Here is a 14,682-nt window from a genome sequence, read left to right as displayed (position 1 = left end):
GGAATTTACATGCAGTGACAAAGCAAACCTTGCCATTAAGCCATATTTACACAGTTCACAACCTTAACCCATAAAATATAAATGAGAAGTTTAGACGTCAAGTGTCGGACAAAAAAATAAACGACCAAAACTTCCAGGCAGGAATATATCTTGCCGGCACTCAAAGACCAGGTCTGTGTCATCAACCAGACTCAGTCTTTACAACTGGCAATAAAGTTGGATTGAAATAAAATAGAATTCATCGCTCGGTTTTGAACAAACTGAACACGTTTCTATGTAGACAATCACTCTTAACGAAGCCCTCGACCGGCGGAACAATAATGAGATGGAGAATGTTAATAGACAGCAGGTATTTGCTGTACAGCATCCATTCTCAGTTGATCCTCAGCACAGCGGACGGGATCTCATGTTAAAGTCTGTTTTAACATTTAAGAAAATCCTCGGACCCAAACCTTAGAACAAGCTGCCAAAAAAGGCAAAACAAATACATTTTCACTGTTATGGCTTTTACATGAGAGTAATGACATACACTCACCATAGTGAATCACAGCAATGAAACACTGTACAAAAACTCAAATAATAAACAAGAATAACTTCAAGTATGACCCATGTAGATCACAAGACTCAGGCTTTGCCTTTAAGAGGCAAGCTCTACTGCAGTCTCTTTCAGTAAATACAAACGTGCACATTCAAAGGTGAGACAGGAGTGATTCGGAAAATTAACTCAAAGTTTGTACGTGTGTGAGGGAGAAAGAGAGCAAACACAAGCTGAACCAAAGATGAACATGTTTCGGATGCACCTCCAAGGGTGACGACTACCCTGACAACAGACGTGCTCCTCCGTGGGTCAGGCCTCTACAGCATGTTGAGCTCGATGAGTCTCCCAGCAAAGACGGCAAGCGTTCCGATGATGCACACGGCCATGAAAACACAGAGCAGGATGTGGTCCAAAACCATGGCAACAAACTTCCACTCCTCTGCTGCCTGGAAGGAGACGAAACAAGGCCGTATTGGTTTGCTGCTTTGTGTTTTAAAGTTTCCTTTACAGACACACAAGATACATGAACCCTTGTGTTGTCCTCCCGAGTCAAAAACGGACAAAAACTTGCCTTTTTTGTCTCTTCTTCAGACTTTTTTTAAGTTTTCACTAACTCCACCTTACTGCCACTACTTTTTGAAATTCATAGTCAATAACCCGTATTTATATAGAATTGTACCTATAATTTGAGTTAAAAAAGCAGAAATTATGAATTATTTTGACCAATAGTTAAGATCAGAGTAACGTACAGATGAGTTTAGTCAGGAATGAAAGTGATCAATTGTATTTGCAAAGAGCGTTGTGTGGAATCCAATCCATTTTTTTTGTGGTAATTTGGTTAAAAAGAAACCCATATTTCAGATATAGACATTTTTTAAAGGGGTCAAATTTGACCCGAGGACAACAGGAGGGTTAAGAAGATAATAAAGTTCTTTTAGGTTCAAGTCTACCAGTACCAGTGAACATCCCAGTTTGTCTAGTTAGCATGATATTTGTTTATCGTTAGGATGCATATGCTTATTGGCCGAGGGAATGGAACATTAATAAAGCCCAGCACAAAGAGTGAAGACAGGTAAAAAAAACAACTCATGGTGACAAGAATTCAGGAAGTCACTGTGAAATTCAACTAAATCTTTGCTTTTGCTACTGTTTTGACTCATTTCTGCACTACTCTCTGGATCACAAGTGCACGAAAAATCTGCTGCCAGGGGCCAGATAAATCTGCACGAAAAATCTGCTGCCAGCTAAAAGCTAAAAAAGTAAAAAAATCATTGATATTTTCCTTCTGTCAGGGACAGAACTGAGTGACATAATTTCCCCAAGCGGGGAACAGTATATGTTTTCTTTTTGATGCTGCCTTTCTTTTAATGACTGCTCATTTCTTTAAATTTCTTATGCTGCACTGTAACTTTTATTCTTGTGTTTTATGTGTCCTAATCTTTCTATTTTGTTTTAAACTGTCTATTCATGTGTTTTACCGGTTTTTAATGCTTATGATTTTTAACTGTTTGTACTTGTGTTTTATCTGTTTAACTGATTTTATGTAAAGCACTTTGAATTGCCCTGTTGCTGAAATGTGCTACACAAATAAAGCTGCCTTGCCTTGCCTTGCAACAATAGCACATTTAACTCGTGATGATATATCTACTTTTGATGTTTACATGTTTTTTTACATATTTGACAAACTTATAGGTTCATACATTCATGTCCATTATCCATGCAGGCATTGTCTTACATTGTTAGATTCCTCGTCTGATTTCATGGTCTCAGCGATGTATTTCACCCCTTCAATGGCGCTGCGGACATCGGGGTTTTTAGCGATGGGAGACTGGTAGGTGACACTGGTGGGGGTGGGGTTACCTGCAGGGGACAGACAGGATGTAGTTGTGGGGATGCACAGAAAGAGATACTGCATCCTGGTAATGGGTTTCTGACTTATGTTGTGTATTCTGCTTTTTATTTATGAAGCAAATTACAGCAGTTTCATGTTTTAATTTGCGTTTCTTCACATCTGGGATCCGTTGGACTTATCTCTGTGACTCACATCGTCTGAAACGTTTCCACTGACATCTCACATTTCACCAGGTGTCAGTCTTTCTGGTTGGATGTCCATTACCTTCCGCTTTCTTTGTGTTGGAATTTTAAACGCCGGTGGATTTATGAAGACTATAGATTTTGGATATTGTAATATGGCATACGTGTCGTCTTTTTCTGGTTTTAAAAACTGCACTACTGTAATGTGATGTCATTTTCTGAACTTACCATCTATTATTTGCCTTTACCCACTTAGTCATTATATCCACATTACTGATGATTATTTATCAAAAATCTCATTGTGTAAATACATAAATTTGTGAAAGTACCAATAGTCAAAACTACTATGGACATCGAGGTATTTGGTCAAAAATATCGTGATATTTGATTTTTTCCATATCTCCCAGCCCTCGTTAACTGCTCCTCAGATCTCTGCAGGGTAAATCCAGACAGCTAGCTAGACTATCTGTCCAGTCTGAGTTTTCTGTTGCACGACTAAAACAACCTTGGAACGTACACATGTTCCACCAAAACAAGTTCCTTCCTGAGGCTGTGTGGAGAGCTTAGCGCCGCCCAAGATGATTGTGATTGGTTGAAAGACATGCCAATAAACCAGAGCATGATTTTTTGCCCATCCTGGAATGTTGTGTGGGCTAGCCAGACCCTCGTTTGCAGCGCTGTGGAGGGGTCTGGCAATGCGAGACTGGTTGTAGCCTTGCCTGAGATGTCAGAGATGTCCATGTCAGTAGGGAACAACCTCTTCTGCCGGATCTCCTGACTGGGACGCTTCATTGTTGAGAAGAACATCATGTTGGGAATGGTTTCAATAAAGACCTGAGAGACAAACAGATGCAGGCATTGATTACATTCCTTTCATCCATTCATTTTAAACAACATCTTTTAAAGCATCGCAGGTAGAGGATAACGAAACGTGAACCTTGCGGATCCAGGCGGGCATGGTGTGCGTGCTGGGCGAGCGGTGATGTGTGTTGATGACGATGACTGTGATGATGATGGAGGCGATGACAAACACCATTGTGAAGAGCATGTATTTCCCTATGAGAGGCACAGCGCTGGAAGTGGACGGGATCAGCTCCACAATAACCAGCAGGAAGACAGTCAGAGACAGCAGGACAGAGATGGACAGAGTCATCTTTTCACCTGGAGACAGAGAGGTGGAAACAAAAACAGACATTCAGGCTACTTTTACACTTTCAAACAGCTCTTATAGAACAAACTGGTGTCCAGTTAGGGCCTTCCAGATGAAAGACTAACTGGACACTAACTTGTGTTTTATTTTAGAGCCCGACCAACATATCGCTGGGCCGATATTATCGGCCGATATTAGGCATTTCCCTAACTATTGGTATCGGTATTTATAATATGACAAATAAATGATTCTGATAAATGAATATGTACATTTTTTTTTTTTTTAATAACAGTCGGTCAACCATGTCATGAGTGCTGGAGTTGCATAGTTTGTCCACCAGAGGGCACTCTACGACTTATTATTTTTTTGTTATTGTGTTTTTGTTCAAAGGTTTAATGTCTTAAGTTTGTATTTTTATACATTTTATTTATCAGAACTTTGATATATTTTGATGTTCTGTTGTGACAATAAAACAAATTACTATAATAAATAACTACCAAACAACTAAGGTTAAGGAACTCTGTTTAAATTTTGTAACGCGTTTCTGGATTATTATTTTTTTTAATATATATTGGCCAATATATCGGCATATCGGATTTTTTATTAACCAAATACTTGTATTGGTATTGGCTTTACAAATCCTTTATCAGTTGGGCTCTATTTTATTTATGATCTAGTTTTACAGAATCACACCCAAGAATAGGAATAAGTTAATTTAGTAAAATTAAATGACTGGAACATTCCAATCTGTCACAGGTTTCCAAATCTTATTGTATTTATGGATTTCCCACCTAAGAAAGTGGCCCAAAAAGGGCCTGAAAATATTCCTTTTTCACTATTTCCACATTAATAATACATATCTGACATGTGCCACATGTGACCAAGTACAGTTAAAATGAGCTACTATCAACTGGTGAAAATAGGGTATGGTTATATCTACTCTATTTAGTCACCATCAAAGATTTAAAGATTTTTTTGGACATGTTTCTACGCACTTTCGAACCCACCGGGATCTACGTACCGGAGTCAGTAGGCAGGTAGAAGACCAGGCCGGTGAGAAAAGAGAACAGCATGCAGGGAATGATGACGTTGACGATGAAATAGAGAGGCAGCCGCAGCATCAGGAAGTGGTAGGTTATGTCAAGGTATGGTGTGTCGGGACAGCAGGTGTAGTAAACCCAGTGTTTCCAGCTCCTGTAGTCCTTTAACACCCATTCACCCGACTCCATAAAGTTACTGAGGTCGGGCCGGTCGCTGTCCTAAGAGACAGAAGAGTAGGACACAAGGCCCAACAATATATTACAAAAGGGCTAAGAGCATTAGGGGTTGGACTATGGTGTTATGACAGGAATGATAGGATGTTTTTTTCTTTTGAGGGGGGAGGGGGCTAGATACTATATCTGTAGTCATTTGAAACAACAGACACTAAGTCCCACTCACTGGATTGATGACCACCAGCAGTCCATCGTACGTCCAGGTTCCCAGTTTCATGCTACAGTTCTGCAGGTCAAATGGGAAATGGAGGACGATAATCTCACAGTAACTCTTAAAGATGGCTGGAGGGTTCCACGTTATCATCCCAGTGTGCTCCAGCAGGACTTTAGTTTCATGGATGATGGCAAAGTCACCATCAGCGCTGTAGAAGAGCAGAACAGGGACAGAGGAGAGGTGTTAGGTGTTCAAGGAGTGCTAGATGTAAACGTGTGTTTGAGAATATAGGAGCGTGGATCTACTTGTTGTATAGCACCAGGTCAGGTTTCCATATGTCGGTTGAAGGGACTCTGATCTTCCGGATGCCTCCGTATTCATCTGGACTCCACTTCAGGTTCACATCCAGCCATTGCTGGGGTGAAAATCCGGAAATATAGATAATTTAGTCTACGTCTGTTCTTAAAAACACTCTACAGCAGATTAATTGTTAAAAACTAAGAAAAGTTTGATAACTCACTGACACTCTTGTCTTTGTTGGTAAAACCAATGACAGTTATAAGCAAACCTAAGCATTGCTTCACTACGCCACAATAACGGTACTAGAAGTACCAGAGAGGATGTTTTCTTTCTATTGCTTCAATTGTGGGGCCTGATTTCCAAATGCTGTTAAATTTAGTTATTTGCAATGTAGCATACCCTCTTGTGTAAATATTGTGGCCTAATTAGTATTGTTATTGGGATTTTTAAATAAATGGTTTGCATGCATTTTTGTTCTTGTTGTCCTGAATTCAACACATTCATGTTTACCTGTCTGAGACGGACATTACTGGTCACAATCTGGTTAACTTCATCCTGAGAGATACAGAAAAAGACAGACATCAACACAATCTTATTTGTACGCATATAATCATTTATTTTGTGTTCTTATGGACTCCTATGATTTTTGATAAGTTTAGAGCAAAACAAAAGCACATATAGAGGCAATGTTTTCTCTCCATTTTAGTGCATGCTCTTGAATCCCTCAATTAAATGTTAACGGTTGAGCAAATTGAAATGTGACTTCAGCTGAAAAAGATTTCTACATCAAATTGTCAAAGCAAAGAAAAACACTTTCTGAGATGGCCACAGCCACCTTATCATTGCGCCACCTGCTGGAAGCAGACAAAAGTGTGGATTTTAGAAAGATTTACTCTTTTATTTTTCTATTTTGAAATTATTATAGGTCTGGCCTGGATTAATGCATAACACATTTATAACATATTTATCATTAATCTCAGTTAACCAGTGACCGGATACAAAAATTGTATTTTAATTTGGTGGCAATGTCAAGGGCCTGGTGCGTGGGAAAACAACAGTGCGCATGCTCGTTGGCACAAACTTGCTATTTGATTGGCTATTTGCCGACTGCAGTCCCTTGCTGTTGTCCTCATTGGCTGGTAGTTTGCACCGGACACTGGCAGAAGTTTGTCAACTTTACCCGCCACAACCACGAAGCATGTTGTTTATCTTTGACAGCACACGTTTAGAGGTCTACCTTTGAAGAAAAACCTGAAATAAAGCACCTTGGTGCTCACCAGCCGCGGGATGATGTTAGAAACCAAACCGCCTGTAAAAGTAATGGCATTTACCGTGGAGTGATTCGCCGGGGAAAATGGCTGACTTGTGAGAAGACTTAGCTTCACCTGTGAGGGGATTGTAACGCTACCTGGGCAAGCTTTCAGGATGTCAAGCGCTTTTCTGCGGTGATTAAGGTTAGCTAACATGAAAGCAGCAAGATAACAGGGAAAAAATGACTGGTTTTGCTCTTAGCAGTGAAGTGTTTCATCAACAGTGCTAACGCTAGTTAGCTAACTCGGCTAATTGCTGTCCAATCGACGTCTTGTGGGGAAAAGAGGGACACTGCGACACAAGGACAGAAGAAAAGACAGGAGTGGTAAGAAGTGTCGTCGAAGGACTTGACAAGCGAGTTGCAGCCATCTTCACAGACTAAGGACCCAGAAGGAGAGCTACAACAGTAAGAGGGCAACTTATTTGTATAGCATTGTGCTTCATGTGTTTCTGGCCGCCGTGCTATGACTGAGACGATGTGCTTGTCCTAACCTGGTTCTAAAGTTCAGTGGTGCTCATGAGTTTACATGACCATGCTTAAAATAGCCCCATATCATCACATAGGCCTACCCTTTACCATTCATAGAAATTGGCATGGGATACTTTCTATAAAATCATCTCTCAATGCAAATCAAACCGGCTGTTACTCTAACTGAAACTTTATCAGGATGAATAGTATCCTGATCCATGACATAACTGGCCTTTAATAATAAAAAATGTGCCTGCTTCTATGGGAATTTAACATAGGGGTGTACTTACTTATGCCTCCTGCATTTTAAGGAAAAATATAAATTTATTTATAATACATTATTCACTCACAAAGAAAATTGGTGTCATTAAAAGGTTGGATTTTTCCTTTTTTTTTAATTAAAGCATTAAGATCTATTTACAAAACATGATTTTTTTTTTATTCCTCTTTTTAGTCAACTTAAGTATGGGCATGTAAACTCATGAGCACCACTGTATGGGTGGCATACCCCTCAAAAGACCTACATTAATTGAAGGGTTTCTGATCTCCCTGATGCATCCACTTCATTGGAAAACTTTAAACCATTTGGTTCACTAATGTACGGATTAGGCTAAGATTAGTTTTATTTCCGTCTTGAGAATTATTTAAAGGCTGTAGTCTGAACACAGGTTGTTTTCAGTAAGTCTGGCTGATTAGACTGTGTAGGTGTGTAGGCCTATAGCCCTGATTAATTACACCTTTGGCATTCTTATTGGTGAATGAAGATTTGTGACCTAATAAATTCCCATCAAAGCTCCAGACCACCTTCAACCTGAGCAGAGCTGTAATTAGCCAGAATCTCTGAAAACACGTGTTTTTTAAATGCCTATACATTGTGAAGTTTCTGTACCAAGTGCCTAGACACAGAAGTAAAGCAATTCATTAATATTTGCATTGTGCCGTTTGTGTTTTGCGGCTGCCGTGCCATGACTGAGCAGATTTGTGTTCTAACACCTGTGTCTATGGGTGGCAAACCCTTCAAAAAGCATCAATTATCAATTTATCTATTAAACGGTTGCCTCAACTTCAGTGCGAAAACTTTCTATCAATTGGTCTACTATTGATATAGCTAAACTTAGTTTTATTTCCATCTCAGTATTATTATTATTATTATTATTATTATTATTATTATGTCACCGTTGTAATCTTTACACATTTAGCCTAGGCTATATGGACTAGATCCATTGTTACATCCCTTCTATTCACTTCATACACTATGAAGTGCCATGGTCATCTTCTTTACAGCCTGGACCCAGAAGGAGAGCTACAAACAGTAAGAGCATCTTATCTTTATTTGCGTTGTGTCTGGGTGTTTTCTGCGGCTGCCGGGCCATCACTGAAACAGTATGCTCGCTATGACCCTGATGCTAGAGTGTGGGTGGCATAACCCACATAGGCATGCGTGGCTGCTGAGTCGAGCCTATTGTAATTTGGCCTCTGTAACCTTGTTGCATTGTGTTCTCATGGCTTTGACAGTGTTTCTGGATTTATGTGTGTAGTAGCCTTGGTCTTAACCGTGTGTCCAAATTCCTCATTTTGCATGATGTTTGCGTTATTGGGGTTGCCATGCCATCACATGGTCTAAAAGCGTGTGGCTTTCTGTCTGTGTGTGACATAAACCTTGTTGCTTGATTGTATCATAAATGATAATTGAAAACAGATGCTATGTGATGTAGAATATTTTGTGTTTCATACAATTTGGCCAGTGCTTACAATTTCATCCGTTCTTTATTGCCGACAAGGTTTTTATATTTCAGTACCAAGGACAGTGGGATTTGCTATTAAAGCTCTAGTTTTGTGATACATACGTAGATGGCTGTGGCTTTTTCTCTGACTAGGACTGTTTCCATATTTTTGTATTTGCTTTTAAATTAGTTTGATGAATCCCACATTTAACTTTAAGTAACCGAGCAACATGGAGTTAACAACAATCGTGAAGTGAAAGCATGTTGCCGATATGTCTGGCCTTAAATCTTGATTGGCTTATCATGCAATGTTTCCAATCCATCAAATATTGTCTAATGCTACCTTGTTTTGAACTATGTAATGGAATTGGAACATTTCTATGAATTAGCAAATGTATACAAATTTTGGTCTTTTAAAAAAGACATTTTATTTCGCTGTTTACAATATCAACTCTTTCCCTCTGTCTTACCACACTGATGAGCTGTATTAGCTGCAGTCCCACGGTGACCACTACGGCTTCGCTGAAGTGGTTAACAGGGCGAACCACCTTGTTGTAACCAGTAAATAGGTTTTTCACCAGACGAGTCTCATCCTCTGAGCAAAATACTGGACCTAGGACACACAAAAAATTCTGTCAGACTTTATTTTGTGACGTACGTCTCATCTTTTGAATGTATGGATCGAGAGGTTGGGGATCAGACTGAATGACTTCAAAACCTTCAAACTTTACTTTGATCTTAATCAATAATGTGCGATGTTCAATATTTGTGCTGTACACAAACTCTGGTTCACACATTGGTAGCGAATGTTATTTTTGGCTCACTTTGGCTGAGGTACACAGTATTACCATACCCAGCTGACGCCCATGTCCAACCAAATGTTTTCACACTGGAACTAAAATCACAGCTGAAGCGAGAGGGAGGCCAGCACATTGCTTTTAACTGTGATTCACACAGCAAACATTTCCCAGGCTTACAACCGGCAACCTGAAACCCTTTAGAATGACTGCAAGAGTTTAAGTAGGAAGACAGGAAGATCGAGGAAATATTAGATGAGAGAGACAGACAGGGACAGGCACATGCAGACAGATCTGCAGCAGTTAAGTGACTGGCATGCCATATTAGTGACAAACCTCCGCACTGCATGTCCCATTAACTGTCTAGGCACTGCGATCAAGTAGGTTTCTGTATAAATCCTTAGAGCAGAACCTAATCTGTGTTAAGAGGGTGTTTGGGAAAACCAACCCTGGCCAATCCACTTGACATTAAGTCTGGATCAGTTAGAGCTCAGAACAGTTAACCTACATTTAACACCTCTTCATACAAAAGGCGTTTACGACTAACATACTTATAGCCCTTTAACATTTTTTTTTTATTTTTTAAATCATGACTTTAGCCCATAAATGATGCTTTGCCTATGAGATATTCAACATAAAAATAGCCTATTACACCCCAGTGCAGCCTAGAGCTGCTTCACTTGTTGGTTACTGATGAACAAGAGACATAGAAAATATCTTATTTAATTTATTCATTAATCAATCCTAATAATTCGGCCTCACAGTCGGTCTGTCTGCCCCCAACAGGCTTTTAGGAGGCATTGCATTGCCAATAGCTTGTTTATGCGTAGTACACCTGACCTGTGTGGGGAGCTTTTATGAAAATGTGCCCTTGTTCCAGATTTTCTTTTGGCAGTTTTACACTTTTTTTTAATACTACTAAAGTTTGTGTTTTATGTGGCTGGAAGGGTTACTGAAATACCAAAATTAAAAAACTGTACCGTATGACTTGATTTTAATCGTTTCATGGCTAAAATAATCTCAACAGGCCATTCTGTTTAATTTATCATCATCAAACTTACATACTTACCACTGTGTTCCTGAGCAAGACACTTAACAAAGACAAAGACACTTAACCCCTAGTTGCTCCAGAGGCGTGTAACCTCTGACATTTATAGCAATTGAATGTCGCTTTGGATAAAAGCATCAGCTAAATGACATGTAATCAAAAAATCACACTAGATGTTGGCAGTTGTTGAAACCTAGAACTATTTTACAAACAATACAATGTGGTGAATACGTTAGAACCGTTGGTGTGGAATACACATAACTTTTATTTTTGTTGTTGTGTGAACATAAGAGAGCCTGAACAATACTGAATTTGGGAAGCTGATACTTGATGTTAATGTGATAATGCCAGATACATACGGATGGAATACATCCCTCAAATGTGATTATTTAAGAGTTTCTGACTGCAGTTTATTTTTTTTATATTTGCCATTGTGTGTCTACGATTAGTATTAGCAGATTATACATTAAGATACTGTTCTGGTTCTTCCATAATCAATGGGCAAATAATATTAGAAATACCCTTAAGTCTCCATAGTCTGGTAACCACTCTCAAGACAGAACTAACATACCTTGAGTCTTTATCATAGCCACCTGTTGGCCCTATTATTGTAGTAGGCGTTACTTTGTGATACAAGTGGAATATCACATCCCCTTTGTTCATGTATCACAGTAAACCCATCGTGTAGTTTTGTTATAATGTGACCCAGCAGATTAGCATAGTGCTGCTTGCCAGTAACACAAGTTACATCCTTTGCACGTAATTTCTAGGATTGTCCTGGCAATCCACACTGAACGGAGCAGGCAAGGATTTAGTTTCATTTAGCCCGCAAGAGGACACACACACACACACACACACACACACACACACACACACACACACTCTACGTTTATACATACACACATTCAAAGTTTAATATCCTATTATAATCCCAAAATATTTATCGTCATTGGTTTGGATAGTTGTAATTGCGTACTGCTTCTGGACATCACGCACCAGAAAACCATAGTACCTTTTTATAGGCGCAGCCCTCAAGATGACCCCACCCGCCCCGAACAACAATATCATCGTCCACCGTGATGTTTCACTGTCATCGGTATCTGCTGAGTCAGGAGACATCAACCAACCCTATTGTTTACAGGACTGATGTCCATTTGTCGCTGACCGCCTGCTCCCTGTCTGTTGTCCTGCTAACACGCTTTGATCTGGCCACATACAAAAATAGATGGGAGGGGAGGCGGGACAGAGGAGCCACTTGGAGCTGTCAATCATTGCCTACTCTCAACTCCAATTTCAGGCCCTTTCAATTTTCTGCCACTTTCTAGCTGAAAAGGGACAAAAGTGTGTGTGTGTGGAGATTATTTCGAGTTGTATTTGAGTTGATTTTGTGCGCGTGAAGCAAGCTTTTGACCAAATGTCTTGTGACAGGCTGGGAAAATACTGTTGAGTGAAGTGAATTGGTCCTACTGTTATGATGCATTTGAGCAGGGCTTTAAAAAAATGAGGAACTAGCCACTTACCCTTAAAATGGCCTCATCTTTCTTCTTTCCCAATTAACTTTTGTAACCTTTTAGAGAACAGGTATGAATTGGAACATTCATTCATTTGATTGAGGTTTAATGGATATGGTTGGCTATAGATGACTAGTTTGCGTACTCTAATCATTGCATTGTGTCTGTGCTGACATTCACATCTGTTACTCAAACACTAAACTGGTTATTGTTTCTGGCTGACACCAAAAACTGAATTTTCTTGTTGATCTTGCGTGTAGCTAAAACATTTCTGCGGTTTCTCTTCATGTAACTATCTCTTAAAGAGACAGATTTGTTCCATGTTTTGACTAGGCAACCTTCACTAAGCACAACCTTAATAAAATAAAATAAATACATCTAACTGGATCTTTATTAACCTTTGTGTTGTCTTCCCGCCAACCATGAAAAAACAACAACATATTGGTCGCTTTTTTTCAACATTATTATTGCTTTTTGTCACTTTTTCAATGTTGTGGGTGCTTTTCTTGATGTTTTTTCCAAATTCTTTGATATGTTTTTAATTTTCAGCACTTATTTCAACGACCCATTATTTGTGACAAAAAAAGAAATAACTGAAAATGGGTCAATCTGACCCAAGGACAACATGAGGGTCAAGGATGAAAAGGCTTAAAAATTAAGATACTGCAACCATTAACTAAATATGGCGGTTACTCTTACAAAACAGTGTGATTTTTTTTCTTTTTTTAAGTTATACTATCTAAAGATATTCATTTATTTACCGTGAGACATAACAATCATGTTTGAGGCTGGAATAATCTCTGATATACCGACAAACAAGCTCTGGCTAGTAAATATGTTCCAAAGTGGATGTGTAGCATCCGGGAATAAAGACCTTCAGAAGATTTACTGTGCACCATTTTATTGCACATCTGCAGTGATGCAGATAATGTCCACCTGGTTTCTTAAAGGCTGCATCCATTCACCCTGTCACACCACCTCCATCTGGCCACCACATCAATTTGTCACCAGTGTGTTTAATAAAATGTGCAAGTACCCAAGTCACTGAATGGCAAAGGATAAATTGAAGTAAATTCCTATTGAAACTCCTAGACTGGTAATCTTGCTGGTGCAGCACTGAATGATGGATTATATAAATAAGAGAAAGATGAACACTGAACAAAACTGAGCTAATCAATAGGTTTCATTGAAAAATGACTTGTGTTGAACATAAAACATTTGTTTTTAAAAGCACTGACAAAAGCCGTTACAGAATGTAAAACCCCTTCAGTTAGGACCTGATCAAAGCGCTCTGCCTGCCATTTTAGGTTAAACTGATGCTACTGCTTTATCAGGGAGAGTTCATTCATCCATTGCAACCTGCATCTAAGCCTTTTGGTTTCCTTTTTCTCTCTGAGATACGGTCAAAACGCTTCACGGCAGGTATGAGTGGCTCATTTAATTTGATAAGTAGATGTTTTCAGTAATTTAAGTTAGGGTCTCTACATTTTGCTTTTTGCTGCTTACCAGAAAAACAAGTCACATCCTGCTGTAAATACGTCTTTCTTTCCAAGCAGAGTTCGTGAAATACATGGGTATGAGCATTTAATTAACGTGTAGTTTGCGGGGATCAGTAAATGCGCCAAACATGTGTTCAAAGGAAAGAAAAAATCATGAAAGAGATGATCAAGCATAATATGGATGACTTACAGTGAGGGAAAACGTATTTGATCTCCTGCTGATTTTTTATGTTTGCCCACTGACAAAGAAATAATCAGTCTATAATTTTAATGGTAGATTTATTTGAACAGTGAGAGACAGAATAACAACAAGAAAATCCAGAAAAACGCATGTCAAAAATGTTATAAATTGATTTGTATTTTAATGAGGGGAATAAGTATTTGACCCCTCTCTCAATCAGAAAGATTTCTGACTCCCAGGAGTCTTTTTATACGGGCAAGAAACTGAGATTAGGAGCACGCTCTTAAAGGGAGTGCTCCTAATCTCAGTTTGTTACCTGTATAAAAGACACCTGTCCACAGAAGCAATCAATCAATCCTATTCCAAACTTGACAATGATCTCAGGGCAGCTGGGACCGTAGTCACCAAGAAAACAATTGGTAACACACTACGTCGTGAAGGACTGAAATCCTGCAGCGCCCGCTCAAGAAAGCACACATACATGCCCGTCTGAAGTTTGGCATTGAACATCTGAATGATTCAGGGGACAACTGTGTGAAAGTGTTGTGGTCAGATGAGACCAAAATGGAACTCTTTGGCATCAACTCAACTCACCGTGTTTAGAGGAGGAGGAATGCTGCCTAGAACTCAGCCAGGGCATTAAAAATGGGTCATGGATGGGCATTCCAGCATGACAATGACCCAAAACACAC

The 14,682-nt window shown here is 39.3% G+C and overlaps 1 protein-coding gene across 1 annotated transcript in view; it reads right to left on the bottom strand.

Annotated features, from left to right (window-relative positions):
• Nucleotides 1-594: 594 nt before the first annotated feature.
• The window catches only part of chrna1 (cholinergic receptor, nicotinic, alpha 1 (muscle)), a 16,117-nt gene continuing 2,029 nt past the window's right edge, over nucleotides 595-14,682 (bottom strand). Inside the window, exons 2-10 of the mRNA XM_032541733.1 lie at nucleotides 9,425-9,567; nucleotides 5,961-6,005; nucleotides 5,456-5,565; nucleotides 5,163-5,358; nucleotides 4,744-4,981; nucleotides 3,510-3,733; nucleotides 3,292-3,406; nucleotides 2,274-2,398; nucleotides 595-984 (exon numbers count right to left, since the gene is read on the bottom strand). Of these exons, the coding sequence (XP_032397624.1) occupies nucleotides 856-984; nucleotides 2,274-2,398; nucleotides 3,292-3,406; nucleotides 3,510-3,733; nucleotides 4,744-4,981; nucleotides 5,163-5,358; nucleotides 5,456-5,565; nucleotides 5,961-6,005; nucleotides 9,425-9,567 (1,325 nt within the window). The 3' untranslated portion in view covers nucleotides 595-855. The remainder of the gene's footprint in view (nucleotides 985-2,273; nucleotides 2,399-3,291; nucleotides 3,407-3,509; nucleotides 3,734-4,743; nucleotides 4,982-5,162; nucleotides 5,359-5,455; nucleotides 5,566-5,960; nucleotides 6,006-9,424; nucleotides 9,568-14,682) is intronic.

The sequence above is a fragment of the Etheostoma spectabile genome, chromosome 17, assembly GCF_008692095.1.
Source record: "Etheostoma spectabile isolate EspeVRDwgs_2016 chromosome 17, UIUC_Espe_1.0, whole genome shotgun sequence".
NCBI lineage: Eukaryota > Metazoa > Chordata > Actinopteri > Perciformes > Percidae > Etheostoma > Etheostoma spectabile.
Note: the sequence above shows the minus strand (reverse complement) of the source record. Positions and strands in the feature narration are given on the sequence as shown.